The 17730-nt window shown below is 34.4% G+C and overlaps 1 protein-coding gene across 7 annotated transcripts in view; it reads right to left on the bottom strand.

Moving 5' to 3' along the window:
* The window catches only part of LOC105492818 (EFR3 homolog A), a 102919-nt gene that overhangs the window by 36002 nt on the left and 49187 nt on the right, over window positions 1-17730 (bottom strand). For all 7 annotated transcript variants that reach the window (XM_011760076.3, XM_011760077.3, XM_071067821.1 and 4 more), the window contains 6 exons: window positions 14596-14674; window positions 11196-11331; window positions 9003-9170; window positions 3458-3572; window positions 2489-2540; window positions 10-182 (listed from right to left, as the gene is read on the bottom strand). In XM_011760076.3, the coding sequence (XP_011758378.1) occupies window positions 10-182; window positions 2489-2540; window positions 3458-3572; window positions 9003-9170; window positions 11196-11331; window positions 14596-14674 (723 nt within the window). The remainder of the gene's footprint in view (window positions 1-9; window positions 183-2488; window positions 2541-3457; window positions 3573-9002; window positions 9171-11195; window positions 11332-14595; window positions 14675-17730) is intronic.

The following is a 17730-nucleotide window of genomic DNA, read 5'->3' on the forward strand; positions in this document are numbered from 1 at the left end:
GCATATTACCTGATCCCTCGAAGCTTTGCCCTATTGTCATGGCGATCCATGAGATTATGCATTACTTCCAAGACCAACTGTCTCAGTTCATAGTCTTCCATGAGAGATGCTGATAACAAAGGATCCAGGAAAGACCCTGGCAGTGCAGTAACAATCGTCTTTGCTTTATATCCAGAGGTCACCTGATTATCGGGAAGAAAGCAAACAATTTTGTCATGAGTCCTTTTTTTTGTAAAATTCTCATATTGTTTTATAAGAACCATAAACTTAGGAAAGAAAATATGGACAGAAGCCTGCAGAGAAGACATAAAGGAAATGTGCAAAGTAATGAAGGATTCTGGCTGGGTGCGGTGGCTCACGCTTGTAAACCCAGCACTTTGGGAGGCCGAGGAGGGTGGATCACGAGATCAGGAGATCGAGACCATCCTGGCTAACACGGTGAAACTCTGTCTCTACTAAAAAATACAAAAAAAAAGATTAGCTAGGCATGGTGGCGGGCGCCTGTAGTCCCAGCTACTTGGGAGGCTGAGGCAGGAGAACGGCGTGAACCCGGGAGGCAGAGCTTGCAGTGAGCCGAGATTGCGCCAATGTACTCCAGCCTGGGCGACAGAGCGAGACTCTGTCTCAAAAAAAAAAAAAAAAAAAAGAAAGTAATGTAGGATTTTGCTGAATTCACAAAAACATCATTCATAATGAGAACAAAGTTAATAACAGCATACATTTACCACGTGTTAGGCATGATTCTAAGCACTGCATATGTATTAACTGTCCTCACCATATCCCTGTAAGGTATACTCTAGCGAATCTCATTCATAAGGAGAAACTGAGGCCCAGAGAAGTTAAGGTTAGTACGAAAGAGATATAAGGAGCTTAGGTGACAAACAGTAAAAGTAAGACCTGCAAATTTTAAATTTAAGTTTGCAAATTATTCTCTCATTTTAAATTAGGCAGTTGGTTAATGGGAATACATTTTCATTTTGGGAAGTTGTACTTAGTTACTTGATTGATTTTTTTTTTTTTTGAGACGGAGTCTCGCTCTGTCACCCAGGCTAGAGTGCAGTGGCGTGTGGTCTCTGCTCACTGCAAGCTCTGCCTTCCGGGTTCATGCCATTCTCCCGTCTTGGCCTCCCGAGTAGCTGGGACTACAGGCGCTGCCACCACACCAGGCTAATTTTTTTATTTTTAGTAGAGACGGGGTTTCACCGTGTTAGCCAGGATGGTCTCGATCTCCTGACCTTGTGATCCACCCGCCTCGGCCTCCCAAAGTGCTAGGATTACAGGCATGAGCCACTATGCCCGGCTGCTATTAAACATTTTAAGCATACCACATAGATATTCATTCAGTCGACTATATGGTATAATCAGGATGGCAAGGCAAAATAATTTACTTAGCAAATTTGTCTAATATAAATAAAGGCTTAGGATCAAATTAAATTGCAGGTGGGAGATCTCAACATATTTACAGGATTATAAACATATATGGAATACTTAACATTTACATTTGGGCATTTATAGGATGGAGGTAGTTTTATAAGTCAGCTGGGAAACCGGTGGGACACCTGTCTACCCATCCAGGAAAATCATACCACATATAAACATAAACTTCAGATTAAAGTTCTAAATATAGAGAGCTAAAATTTTAAAACTGCTATAAGAAAATACAAACAAAAGCGTTTATATCATCAGAGGAGGAATGGAGTTCTTAGATACAAATGAAAAAGTACAAAACATATAGAACAAACTGATAAATCTGGCTATATTAGAATTCAAAACTTCTATATGATAAGGGCCATAAACAATTAAAAAGAATTAAAAATAAAACCATACGAGGTATTTCTGCACTTAGGTATGAGACAGTCCGTTTAAAAAATGAGATCATGTATAGTAAACATTTCCAGGATAAATCTAAAAGATACTGATTTCGAAAGGATACATATGTGCTAGCAATGGTTGAATCAAATGTGAGTACAATTGCTAGAAAATAATCAGAGGACCTTTCGTTCTGGGTATACTTTTCCTTTTCAGCTATTGATAGCCACTTCAAATTTTAAATGGCAAATATTCATTTTAATGAATTATTTTCCCAATCAGAAGCAATTATTTGGTCAGTATGAGAAAGAATTAGCATAATATGTTGAAAGAACTTTGGATTTCAAATCTGAGTTCTGTTTTTCAGCCCAGCGACTTTGGTGGACCTCATCAACTCCTTCTACTCACAGTCTCTGAGCCCAGGTATCTCATCTATAAGACGGCAATAGTTTCTGCCCTGTGTATGTTTCATCATTATGAAGATCAAACACAATGACAGAAGAAGTGAGAAATAAATATATTTTTTATAGGATAATCTTTAAAATGAAGAACATAATAAAATACTAACCATAAACAGTAACTTACTTAAGAAAAGAAAGGTTGTAACATGAAGCTATTCAATTAATGCTTACAGTAATTTAAGGTTAAGTGTGTCCTTTATTTAGCTTAAATGCCTTACCATAAGCAAAGATCTCAGCAACATTATCTGAATCCTCCTGGTTCCTAAATCCCTAAAATATACAAAAAGCTGGAATTATTATACTAATTAGCATTTATATTACTTCATTTACACCAATTACTGATTTTAAAATTCTATTCTTATTGGCTAAATAGATTTTATTTTCATAACAGTTTTAAGTCACGGCTCACTTTACATGCCAAAGTAAAATTCATGTGAATTAAAACTATTATCTTCAAAAATATCAAACTAAAAAATCTGTTATTGGCTCTCAAAACAGTCCTATGCGTGTGATGATAAGAAAATTTAATCATATAAACAGACAACTAAACAACCCAAATTAAAAGACATTTTACATTGGAGAAAATAATTACTGCAAACATAGCTGATAAGTATAATCTCTCTTTAACAAATATGAATAAACAGGTAAGAACAATTTTAAAAAATAACAAATTAATGGTCAAAGAAATGTAAGTCGAATAAGATACTATTACTTCCTTATTAAATTAAAAAAACAAAAACATTCACAAACAAAAACTTTAGCATGTTATAAAACCAAATAAAATGTATAAAATAAGGGGGTCAGAGCACATAATCTTTAAAATCACTTTCAGTTCTAAAATTCTAGGAATAAGCCACTATTTCTGATATACTGACATTAATTTTTAAAATTTATACAGGAAACTTGAAGCTTAACCCTGAATGTGTGTGCACACACACACAATGTCCAGGCCAAACAATTTCTAAAGATGGAAAAATCTGAGAATTTATAAGCTGAAAATGAATCTAAAGGCCTAAAAATGTTAATTCAATTGCTTAGCAATCTACTGTCATAATAATACTAACTGTTTTCCATAGGAATTTTATTACTAATGATTTTTAAAAAAACAAAACTTAAACATTTTCTAGATTTCATTAGGATAAAATGTAATTCAAGATTAAGTTCAAATTTACAGTCTGAGAACATACCCTAGTTGACTGATATCCAAAGTATGGGTAGATGTTCCAAAAACAGGTACTTTCCCCATAATGAACATCATGATTTCTGACCTCTGATAATCTGGTAAGTTACTTCCAAAAAATCCTATGAAAGTATTAAGATAAATTTTAGAAATTGAAAAAGTCTACTTTTCCATATAGTACAAAATTATTTTTAGCCAAAGTTTTCAACATGTGGTAAAATAATCACTGACAAGTCTGTATGCTACATGTAACATTAAAGAATATTACAATTTCATTTGCACAAAATCATTTAGTTAGGTACAATATAAACTGTGTATAATGGACTGATAGATAAAATGATAAATTTATCAAAGTCTTTTTTATATAATTATAACAGTGACAAACCAGCACTGACTTGAGTTGACTGGAATTTTAGAAAAAGGAAAAATATTGCCCGGGTGTGATGGCTCACACTTGTAATCCCAATACTTTGGGAGGCTGAGGCGGGTGGATCACCTGAGGTTGGGACTTCGAGACCAGACTGACCAACACGGTGAAACCCCATCTCTACTAAAAACACAAAATTAGGCAGGCGTGGTGGCACATGCCTGTAATCCCAGCTATTCAGGAGGTTGAGGCAGGAGAATTGCTTGAAACTGGGATGTGGAGGTGTGGTGAGCCAAGATCGCACCACTGCACTCCAGCCTGGGCAACAAGAGCGAAACTCTGCCTCAAAAAAAAAAAAAAAAAAGAAAAGGAAAAATATTTTGGTAGTATTTCTGATGAAACTCTAGTTCACACATTGTGAGCCTAAATTTTTGTTCCAGTAATCAGGCCACACATTGGTAAAGAAGTCAATAATTAGTCACTACTCTGGTTTTCCAGGATTGCTCAAATATCTGAATGTCATTATAATAAGCCAAATTTATAGTTTACAAACCCTGTGAATTAATTCAACATACATAATTCAACTGATGTAAAAAATAAGTAAATAACTTACCTGTCATTTTTCTGATGCAGTCTAGTTTCTGAGAATATTTTAAATTTATCTGCTGTAGCTTTTGATACTTACTTCCTGGTCACAAAAGATTTATAACCTTTAATTATTTACTCACACTTTAAAAGTTTCTTATTTCTTTGAAAGACTGGAACAGACTATCAAATCATGGCTGTTATGTTCCTTTCTTAAAATTCAATGTCATCATTACAGAAACTTTCTGCATTTTTAGTATTTTTTAAGAATAAGCTGACTTTTCAATATAACTGTTCAGCTTCTATTACTGGAGTTAATGATCTGTTTATACAAATTCAAACTGTTCTATTCATCATTTTGATTGGACCTAGGGGTAAAAGTCATTTCCCACAACCACGTACATTAGCAGTCAAAAATCTCATAACCTTAACATGACTCCATCTCCATAAAGTATATTACTGTAGTTAACACTTACAGAATACATATTTATGAAATAAGAAATTATTTTGTACTTGGATCCTCAAAATAACCTTATGAGTCTAGGTTCTCTTATTTGTCTCAGTTTCCTCTTGTGGAAATGAGGATTAGAGAAGTTAAGAACTCACCAAAAAATTACACAGCTAACATTAGGGCCTGAGATAAGGGTTATTTATTTCCAAAGCCTACGCTATTATTATTATTCTATAATTCTTCCATACAACTAGATACATTCCCAGTCTTGCAGAAAACTGGACACTGACCTTCTGTTTCAAACAAGTTAGTTATTACCACAAGGACATGAAGTACCCTGCAGTTCTCTTTACCACAGCACCTAACTACAGTAAAAGTTTGGAGTTAACAAGCACTATCATACTTCCCTGTATTCAACAACATTTGTATCTCTGATTCAAGGTCATTCTTCATGCTTTTCAAATGTGTGGAATAGTATTCTCTAATTCAGTGGTTCCCAAGCTTTGCTGCACATTAGAATTACCTCGGGGAGCTTTTAACATGCTGATGCATAGGCTACATACCAAAATAATGAAGTCAGAATATCTGGGGGTTTCGGAAGTCCAAGCATCAGTGCTTTTCTAAGATCCTGAGGTAATTTCAATGTGCAACAAAGTTAAGAACCATTGTCCTAAGGAAAAACTCTTATTTTTGTCTCCCAAGCATACGGTCAACTGAGTCCACTATATCTGATGTTAATTAGACACAAGACTATTAAAGACCTAAAAATAGTAACAGTAGGAAAGAAATGCAACTAATGTATGCTTTAGAATTGCTTTATTTTTTTAACTTAAAATTGGGTAGGAGTCTTCAATATGACTAGCTCTAAGGACAGACAGTCACCAAAAGCATCTCATTCTCTACACTTACTGTTTGTATTTGAACTACTGAACAGAAATGAGTCCAGAAGAAAAGAACAAAGCAGGTAGCTATGTTCTTCACTATTTTAAAAGAAAGAGGCATTGGCCAACAGCCTGATAACTTGGAAGTGCAAAAGCTACAGCAGCCCTGTTCCATGGCCCACCGACAGGAATAACCACATGATCTGACAACTGCCAGAATACTGAGAAATTAAAAAGGAAACTATTAAGGAAACCAGATTTTTGTTAAAGTTTGATTTTAAAAGAGAAATCTTACTGTGCCACACTGCATTTCTTTCCTCTCTTTTTTAAATTCTTACATGTTATTCTAAATGTGTTGTATCACAGAAATATGGCTTGAGTCTTCTGTATATACGCTTTATAATAAAATACTTAAGAAACAATACATTAAATATTCTAGAGTGAAACAGTAACACTGAATTAATTAGAAGTCATTAAAGCATTTAAATCGATTCTGTGAAATCAAGATTAGCTGATTTAACATCCTCAAATATCACAAAAAATCTATAAATAATCCAAATAAATGTAAAAGTCACCACAGAAGCGAGGTTCACTATACATTAATACTAATTGTTTTAAGCAATAACTAGAATGTCTATGCTTTATTATGACTCCATGGTAACGATGGAGTTTATTACATTTTGTCTTTTCAGTCAGTCTCAAAATCTTAAGGGCCTACTCTGTGTTAGTGTGTTGAATGAGACACTCCTGGGTATTTTCCTTAATGAGCACAATTTCTAGACATGTGATGAGACGGCAACTAGATGAAATAGAGGTACCACTCCAAGCAGATCAACAAATGCCTCCACAACATGAGAGCCCCATGTATCATGAAGCCCTAGTACAAGAAATGGTGTACGCATATGTCCAATAAATAAATAGGTGGTGTCAATGGAGATGCACAATCCATGTATGCATATCCATAAAACTTTAAAAACAAGATGACCAAGAGAAAGTCTGTATTAAGTATCCCAAAGGATTATTATAAATAAGTAGCCCACAAGTGAAAAACTTACCCAGATAAAAGGCATAAGCCTAGTTTCAGAAGAAATTTATATACGACTCTACTATTAATTGAAACTATTATTAGGTTAGAAATTATGTACTAAACCCCAGGAATACAATTGTGAAATTCTGAAATTATCATAGCAAGCAGGTGGTTATATTAAAATATGATCTGGCTATCCTGAAGAAAATACTGAAAGAAAAAGGTTAAAGTAGAAAAATAGCTTGCTTGCTTGAATTTGTATTTATACACAGTCAGATTATTTCATTTCCAGAAATGTGAATTCTCATGGCTGTTTTCTTAAGGAAGCTCTTCACTCTTTGTACTTTGACCATCGTCAGGACAAAAACAAAAAAGAAAATTTAAAAAAGAAAGAAAAGTATACGATATTAAAGTCCAAGATATTAGCATCCAGATATTAGTCTCTAATACTATTACCCACTAAAAGTAACCACAGCTCCTTTGGAGAAATGACTAATTCCAGGGCTGGGGCAGAAAGTATAGAATTCGTCTGGAACAGCTTACCCAAGTAAGGCAGTGCTTTAAAAAAAAAAAAAAAAAAAAAAAAAAGGTTCGGGGGGTTGGGGGATGTCTTGAAGGAGCTCCCATGAGCCAAATCTGGGACAATCTGAGCATCAAAATGATTAACTATAGTAATGAATTATAAACCATGAAAATACAAATCCATTGAGTTCATACCAATAAACAAATACACGCATTCTGACATACATAGAAAGGTAGAAAAGGGGGCTCCTGCTTACAATAGAACATTGAGAACATTGAGAGGCAACTGATAGTTTTGGAAGGAGTGCTAGAGTTTAAAAACCATCATTTTGCAGCCATCATGGTAAAGACTAATTCAGACAAGAATTATGAACGAATGCTAAATCTAACCTTAAGTCTGGATGAAAAGCAGAATATCCCCATGGTCTGAAAGTGCCTTTTCAGAGGTTGCTTATTATTTACAATGGAAAAAACTAAAACCATACAGTGGAGGAATATAATAATGCCTTAAGTGATCAAAATTAATTTAATGAAAAAGGAGCAAGTTACAGTGTGTACCTCTGGATGTGCTAATCTGAGAAGAACATATAACGTATGTAGTATTCCAGCTAGGAATATTTAACTTGAATTTAATCACAAGGAAACACCATTACAAAACCAAACGAAGAATTTTCTATTTTTAAAAAAGTGGGAGGGGGACTTTACTCTTTTTTTTTTTTTTTTTTTTTTTTTTGTTGAGACGGAGTCTCGCTCTGTCGCCCAGGCTGGAGTGCAGTGGCCGGATCTCAGCTCACTGCAAGCTCCGCCTCCCGGGTTCACGCCATTCTCCGGCCTCAGCCTCCCGAGTAGCTGGGACTACAGGCGCCCGCCACCTCGCCCGGCTAGTTTTTTGTATTTCTTAATAGAGACGGGGTTTCACCGTGTTAGCCAGGATGGTTTCGATCTCCTGACCTCGTGATCCGCCCGTCTCGGCCTCCCAAAGTGCTGGGATTACAGGCTTGAGCCACCGCGCCCGGCCGACTTTACTCTTAAGAAATGTCCATGTCATAATGGAAATGTTCCTGACTAATGGACTTAAAGAAATATTACAACTAAATGCAATATATGATCCTACACTGAATCTTGGACTTAAGGAAAAAAGTCAATATAGTACATTATTGGGTCAACTGATAAAACTGAAATAGGAAGGGTTGATTCAAGTACTGGATCAATGTTAAATTTAGTGATGTTGACAATTTAACTCTGGTTATATTAAAAAATACATTTATTTTTTGGAAAAATACATCAAAGTATGTAGTAGTAATAGGCCATGATGTATGCAACTTCCTGTATCTCGTGGTTTAGAAAAAAATACGCATGTGTATGTGTGTATTCCCACATATACATACATACACAAAGAGACACACATAGGGAGAGAAAGAAACAGAGAGGGAGAGAGAGAAGGGAGGAAGAGATGCAGGCAAGACAGAGTAAAAGCAAATGAAAAAGTAAATGCCATAAAATGTTAACAGTAGATGAATTCGTGTCCTGCAGATTTAATGGAACAACATAGTGTTCTTTGTTCCATTGTCATGCTTGCTTATTTTCGAAAATAAAGTTTTCAGAAGTTTAAGCTATCATTCATCTTTGACAAATGTACCAAAATAGTCCAGGACTTTATGTGAGAGCTTTGTCTATCACTGTTTTATATGACAGTTTTGAAAAGTGAAATGTACTCACCTATTGTTTGGATGATAGCATTCTGCACAATCTTCTCATCATTGTCTTTGGAACTTGTGTTTAAGTTGACACTGCCTACAGATCCCCCCTGTAAATCATTTGCTTCGAATTCAACACTGAGACGCAGATGTTTCAAAAGGGTGTTGAAGACTTCCAGCACTGTTGGACCTATAAAGGATCACTTACGTGAGAAGATACATGTTTCTAGTATTGCATATTTGAAGTCAATTATCTTATTTCTTCACAGATTGTTTTTGTAATTTTCTAGTCAAAAATCCATAGTAATTTATTAACTATTTCATTTTTTAAAAAAAGAGTAAATGAGAAATAATTAAGAAAGCCCCCTCATTATACCAATAAACACTGGGCATTTATGAGCAACTCACTGTTTGAATCTCTGGTTCCACCATTAAAAAATGTGTATGTGCATACAAGAATTACCAAAAACTTTCTACCTATTTAATCTTATCTGTTCACAATAATGTGTACTAGGACAATATTTAACTTAACTGCTAGGTAAGAATCCACGAAATTATATAATATAGCTCACAGAAGCATCAAATATTTATTTTGTATCTTTTGAGACTGAGGAAGGGAGAATATGCCTCAATTATGAGACAGAAACTACCTAATTTATTAGATTCAGGTTAACTGCATTTGTTCTCTTGCTTTTTGTTCTATAAATTCTCTGCATGTGTTTCTATCACTGCTTCTGTCCACTTTATTTTAATGAGTGGATTTCATTTCTGCCTTTTACTCTTGATTCAAGCTTCATCAGGACAGGTAGCCATGTTTAAATGCCTCTTCAAATGTATAGAGCCTAGCACACGGTACCTAACACACAGTAGACATTAATCAATGTGATGATTCAATGTATCATCTATGTTTTATTTCATATTTCCAATTAAATAACTTTCCAATTAAATAACCTGTTTTATCTCTCTAAGTTACAAGATAAAATAGAAAATTCATATCCAAGATGCCCACCTTTATTTGACAATAAAAGAACAAAAGAATACAGTTGGTCCTCCATATCTGCACTTCTGGATTCACAGATTCAACCAACTATGGGCTGAAAATATTCGGGAAAAAAAAAACCCACGATAAAAAAATAAATAAATAAAAAAGCAATACAGTGTAACAACTATTCACATAGCATTTACACTGCAGTAGGTATTGTAAGTAATCTAAAGATGATGTGAAGTATATGGGAGGGTGTGCATAGGTTATATGCAAACACTACACCATTTTATACACAGAACTTGAGTACCCGCAGAGTTAGGCATTCTCAGGGGTCCTTAAACCAATCCCCTGCAGATACCGAGGGATGACTATATCATTACATAATATAGTTCCACTTTGTGTTTGAAGCAAAGAAACCACAACCAGATTCTCCTTCAAACTTCTGTATTTCTAATATGCACTATTCCATTTTTGTAGTTACATGTAGGTATAATATCATAAGTTTTGAGCTACCCCTACTTCTCATTAACCCATTATCAAATCCTATCAACCTGACATTGTTATTCCTGCTGCTTCCATGCAAGGGCAAGTTCTTTCCCTCATGGATACAATGACACTAACTCGTTATTTCTAATGTGCCCTACATTTTGCTGCCAGAAAAATTATCCTATAGCACATTTCTCATGAAGATTAAATCTTTAAGGACTATTAATCAGCTAAAGGAATATGTCCACAATTTGGCTACGACTTAATTTTAAAGCCACTTCTCTGATTTCTAAACTAATACCATACATTCTACCCAAAAAGGACCACATAAAATTTTGCTCATGCTAATCCATTTTCCCTCCCTTCTATAAACCCTGGCTTTTTTTGTGATATGTGATCAAAGCTTGCCACATATTACAGTATTAGGTGGAGCTGTCAAATCACAAGTACACTATCAGTTTCTTGTCTCTGCATTCTCCCAATGTTCAGTATATAGTGAATACTCAAAAACCTTGAGTATCCTTGAAGAAGGAAAGGGAGGAGGAATTGATGTGGAGGAAAATACTTAACTGTGCACTAAAGAAGCCTGAAAATAATTGCACAAACCCAAATTTCAAAAAGAAAAAATTATTGTACATCTAAAAACGTATAGAAATATTCTTAAAGAGTTCTTCATACACTGCTATAATTACTGAAAGAACACTTTGAACCAGATTAATGCACATTTTATTTACTGGCACTCACCTATGGAACCTTTAGCAGCAATGGCAACAGCCTCTAACAGAACCTGAATGATACCTGCCCGAACCCGAGGAGCATCTTTTTTACGAGCATCAAGGTGTCCTAGAATCTCCTGGATCACATGGTGAGAATACTGAGCCTGAAGGAGACAAAACAGTACAAAGATGTATAAACAAGTACATGTACCTTGGCAGAATTCCTAAGACTGAAAAAAACCACCTGACACATAAATGTCCAATTAGTGACTGGTGGTAATGTTATGAGACAATAAATAGCCACAATACAAAGTCATTCTTTTGAAGAATAAACACAGATGCTAGAAAATATTTATGACATTCTGGGTGAAAAAAAGCATACTGTACAATACTATGTTTAATAAAATTCAATCTAGTTTTTAAAAAGTAAATTAGAATTATATATAAAAAGATTAACACTGGCAACCTCTGAGAAAGCGATTTATGAGAAATTTTTATTATCTTTATATTCTCTGTAATTTCACAAAGTACATTTATACACTTTTATGATTTGATAATAGTACAAAATTTTGTAAAAAACATAAATTATGACATTCACAGTATTTTTCCCATACCCAAACTAGATAAATACTATTTAACATGGACACCTAACAATCTGAACAGTCAAAACACTCACCTAATCAAGAGCTAGTGTCAAAATGAAAATATTATCGATGTGTACCTGACAAAATTTAAATCAAGGAGATATCAAAAGATGTACAATTAACAAAGGCAATTTTATCACATATAAATAAATCTGATCAACTGTAGTAAATGATGTTGGGGCCTAAAACAGAAAAAGGATAGCCAAAAAAATGTTTATTTTTAATTCCAGTGAATAGATTTTTTTGTTTTTGAAGAGTAGCAAAGTTTTGTTTTTTTAAAACCTACACTTACACTCATGAGTAAGGATCAGTCTACTATCAAGCACAAGCTGTAAAAAGTGCCTGTGGCTCTCAATCTCCCTGTCTGTATTTGCCTTCAGAAAGGTACCCCCACTCTGTTTTCAGGCTGGTTACTTTCTTTCCTTTGGAATGTGTGGTTTGATAAGAAGCAGAAGTGCCCTATGCATAATGGCTACTCTGCTCAAATGCAAAAAGTTTCCCTCCTTCTCTATCAAGTAACAGATTTCATCTCTAGGTATTTCTCAAATTTTTGTCATAATACACATCTACTTTTACTTTTAAAGCCACCCAAGGTAAAAACTAAGTTTGTTTTCATCTTTACTTTTTTTCATTTAAAGCTATGTTAAAATAGATGAATGTTAGGCAGGAAGACACACACAAAACCTGAAACTGAACTTCTTGTCCAGGAAGCTGCACGCTTCTGATGTGTGAACCTTGTGCAGTTATTAGTCTGCCTTTATAGGTAAGAGTAGCCATTTGATTTATTGTCCAAATGAGGACACTGAAGAGAGTGAAGGAGGTATTGTCGATAATTATAAAGTATGACTACACTAAGCAAACCAGGGCATGTGTTCATTCTACTTATAAAGAACAACTCAAGAATGATATCATGTATTAAACAAAAGAATATGGAGTGAAAGGAAGGAAAGTGCGAAGATGTTATACAGTATGTTGAAGTCACGTGTACTGAGGTTTCATTTATCTATCGTAAAATTTGCCCTTACATTGAAGTTTAAAGCAATGCTAACAGATGAATTGCTTTAAGACACAACGTAATACAGTGGTGGTTAAGTACTTAAGCCCTGGAGTCAAACTCGCCCAAGTTCAAATTCTGACTCTATCATTTAATAGCTAAATAACTCTCAGATTAAGAGAGCACTATTTAATCTCCCTGTAACTCAGTTTCTCTCATCTATAATATTTAAACAATAACAATTATTCACAGGATTCTTGGGGCAATTAAATAAGTTAATTTGTATAAAGCACCCAAATTGTGTCTACTGTATGACAAAATGCTTAATATGTATTAGTTATTATTACTACTTTTCAATTGGTGACTCCTGAGCTAATATATGACTATAACATTGAACATAACAACAATGACGACAAAAGAGTATTTCATTCAGAAGTGACCAGAAGCAGGCACTCTTCTAAGTACTTTATATGTATTATACACGCAAACAGTTCTAGGAGGTAGATTCACCTCAATTACTCCATGCCCTTCACAGTATAAATAAGGCACGTTTTAGTAATTTGTCTAAGGTCATGCAGAAACTATTAAGAAAGAGCCTAAAAGTGAATTCTGTCTGATTTCAGAGTACAACTCTTAATCACATCTTGTTACCCTCAAGAAATAAATTTAGCATAAAAGATAGGCTTTAAGTAAAATATTTTCCCTTTACCACAAATGCCTTACTATGTTTGAAACTATGTCTATGTAAACCCTTAAGGATATAAATCCTAGTCAAGACTAGCTAGTTTGTTTTATGGAGAGAGGGTGAAATATTACCTAAGAGTGATACCTACACCAAGTTTATGGTAAATGGCAATTAAAACAATCAAAGCTATCCAAAGTTTTAATTGTACAATGGTAATAAACAGAAATTTCTATTCTAGTATATACTACCATTTCCAGAAATATTACACGTTTTCCCAAATTGCCAAACCCTGTCATAACACAATAGTAAAATACTAGACTATAGCTATCCCTTGATATACTTGGGGATAGGTTCCAGCCCCACCCCACACCAAAATCTGTACATACTCAAATCCTGCAGTTGGCCCTGTGAGGAAAAAAATCAGCTCCCATATACGTGGGGTTTTGAATCCAACAAATAATAGATTTTCGATCTGCATTTTGTTGGGAAAAAAAATCTATACTGTAAGTGAACCTGCACAGTTGACACTCATGTCATTCAAGGGTCAGCTACATATAAGACTTTCTGATATCCAGATAAAGCGACAAGAAAGGAAAGTCCCTTAGTCTAAACTCCACAAGAAGGTAAGCATCTGGAAAGGTGAGTGCACACTGAGGCCAGCAGCAGTCCCAGGCACATCTACAGCTCTCCAGTGCCCAAAGCTACTCATTTAAATGGTTGTATACATAGGAGACTAGATACAAAGCTTAGGGGCCATCCAGGAAAGGTAGGCTATGAGATCAGATATCCCTGTGACAATTCAGAACCCCTAAAAGACAGCACCCTCAATGAATCAGGGGATAGCAGGAGACTGTCAAGAAGCTTGTCTGTGTTGGCCTTGGCTCTGAGAGGAACCATGACAGAATGACTTAGTTATCCTTATTAGATCTATCTTTTCATCTTAGCGAATAAGAAAATAAGTAGCAAATGAAAATGTATGAGAAAAAAAGAGCTAAATTAAGAGGAATGATTTATATCCTACAGCTTTCCACATCTGTTTGATAATGTGCTTATCTATACAGAACCAAAATTACTTATATATAGTAAATAGTTAATCAAACCTTACCTGAATGGAATACATTATAATTTTAAAGCAGTGAACTGCAAATTCATTGGGATCCCACAGTTTGTGATGATCTAAATGCCTGCAAATAACAAAAATTACTTTAAAATTCTCTATTTTATTATACTTTCTTCCTCTAGAAACCTCAACAATAGGAAAAGCTTAATAGTGAGAATACTACTGAAAAGAAAAGCAAGATTTCAATTTAATTCTTAATTAATGAACTTCATGAAATATATGTTGCAATTAAAGCTATTTCTAAAGCAATGCTGTGGACCAGAAATAGTTTCATGAACATTTAATCAACAAATATTTATTGATTCACTGGTTTTTTTGATGTTGTGATTTATTAATTTACTTCTCTCAAAGGGTAATTTTAACTAACAAGTAAATCTGAATGAAAGAGGGTGAATGAAGGAAAAATATAAGGCTGGAAAACACCAGGGGAACAGCCTTAGATTATATTCACAGATTGCCAGATCTACTTCTTACCTACTATATCAAAATTAAATTTTAAAAATTGTCCTCCGCATCAAAACCAGCTTTATTATAGCTATCATTTGTTGAAAATATACTTTATGCTAGGCATATATTATTAATCTTAATGGTTAATCTAGACCATGGGTTCAGGAATAAAATGATCAGAATTTGAATTCTGACTTCATTTTCTACCTATATGTCCTTGTCCATGAGCGAGTTACTTGACTTCTCTAAGGATCAGTTCTCTGACCTGGAAAATGGGGATAACAACAACATCCATTTCATAGGGTAAAAAGATTAAGTAAGATAAAGTACATGAGGTTAGCATAGTCACAGGGTGCGGCAGCACTTGATAAGTGGTAGCTTCTATTTTAATATATAAATAAACCACTTAATGCATGCATTCAAATCTTTTCAAAGGTGAAAAAATTGGAGCTCAGAGAGGTTGAATGAGTTTTTCAAGTTCATACAACTAATAAACAGCACATCCTGATATGACCTATATTAACATCTGTGCTGCTTCTTCTAACTTTCATTTCCTTGAAAGTAATAATTACTTTTTGGGTCTTAAAAAATGGAAATGGCACAAAACAAAAGACATGAAATCCCTCTTGAATCATCATGGTTATTAAGGTCTACTATGTGTTATACTATGCTCTAGGCTCTAGACATTCGAAGAAGCATTTGAACATGGCTACCTGTTCTGAAGAAGCCTGAATGAAGAGTAGAAGGCAGAAATGAAACCCACTAATTAAAATAAAGTGGACAGAAGCAGTGATACAAACACATTCAGAAAATTTATAGAACAAAATGCAGAAAACAAATGCACAGTTAACCTGAATCTGATAAACTGGGTAGTTTCCGTCTTATAATTGAGTCAAATTCTTCCATCTTCACTCTCAGAAGATATAAAATAAATCTTTAACGCTAATATGACCTGTATTATCATGATCTTATGGACTCTTACCCAATAGTCAAGTTAAATATTGTCCAATACAATATTTATCTGCTAAGAGGCAGAAAAACAAACTTTATTTACCACTTCAAGCACGTTACCAATTACTTAGAATTCGCAAATTTACTTGTCAAGAATTTTATTACAGTAACCTGCTAACACACCGGTCCTGGGTCAAATTTGTCCTATATAGCCCTATCTGATTAACTTTCTCAAAGGGACATTTCAGCCACTTTATACTTTGAGCTAAGGTCTCCACTGATTATCTATAAACTTAAATATAAAATTTTAAGATCTCTACAGTACAGCCTAAACATTTTCCCTCTTATGTCACTGTAAACCCCTAAACTACATCCAACACTCCAGCCAACATTATCACTGTCTTGTACTTACTATTGATTAAAAATATGATATTCAAAATTTCTTTTAAATCCTTTATTTTCTTTACTCAATCAAATAATAATTGAAATTAAAAATCTACTTCAATGTCAAACAAAAGCATTCTTTACAAATAAAATACAATTTCCAGAGCAGTTTTTGATAACTACGTTCATTTACATTAAAAGATACTGGCCCTGGCAGGGTGCTGTGGCTCATGCCTGTAATCCCAGCACATGGGAGGCAAAGGCAGGCGGATCACCTGAGGTTGGGAGTTTGAGACCAGCCTCAACAACATGGTGAAACCCCATCTCTACTAAAAATACAAAATTAGCCAGGCATGCTGTTGTGCGCCTATAATCCCAGCTACTTGGGAGGCTGAGGCAGGAGAATCGCTGGAACCCAGGAGGCGGAGGTTGTGGTGAGCCGAGATCATGCCATTGCACTCTAGCCTGGGAAACAAGAGTGAACTCTGTCTCAAAAAAAAAAAAAAAAAAAAAAAAAAAAAAAAAGACACTGGCCCTAAATTCTCAAATTAGACATGATTTATTTGTTTTGAACTACTAGAGCACTTTTTGTCCTTTCCTCATAATTCATATATTATTTTATAAATATTATACACGTCAATCACCCATCAAATTTGTTATTCATGCATATATTCCCAAAATATCTGGCACCTCGCTTGCAGAGGGCATTTAATATTTAATTAACTAAACGGCTAATGTGTAATCACATGTTTACTTAAGATTAATTTAATCAACTAATACATGATCAGAAATTTTAAGTTCTATGTAGAAAAGAACATAACTCAGTTCATGTTATTCAACTCAAGTACAGCTTATTTGGTAAATTCTTTCTTCCAAGCTGGCTCTGTAGATTTCTAAGGTCTTATAGATTAGTTCTAAGAGTATTAAGATAAAAAAATGGAATTCTGATGTTAAGTCAGCATGTCTAGCTGGATATTAAAAAAATAAATTTGCCCTTGGTATATTTGGCATAATTCTGATTAATTTTTAGCAGCATTTCCGTAAGTTTACAGAACATTTAAACAGTGGATCTCAATATTTTGGAGGTGGGAGGAAACATAGATCCCTTTGAAAATCTAATGATTCTCTAATTTTTAATATAATTTTATGATTTATAGATTCTTGTAACTAAGGTTCAACTTTGAACACTAGGCTACGAACATCCATCTGTCCTAAAGAACTCTGGATGTTACATTAGGAATACCGTATATATTCTATAAAGCCACTATTACAGTCAGAAGGAGAAAAGGACAAGGTGAATTTTAACAAAAGAAAGACTAGCAAAAACATCTAGAAATT

The sequence above is a fragment of the Macaca nemestrina genome, chromosome 8, assembly GCF_043159975.1.
Source record: "Macaca nemestrina isolate mMacNem1 chromosome 8, mMacNem.hap1, whole genome shotgun sequence".
Taxonomy (NCBI): domain Eukaryota; kingdom Metazoa; phylum Chordata; class Mammalia; order Primates; family Cercopithecidae; genus Macaca; species Macaca nemestrina.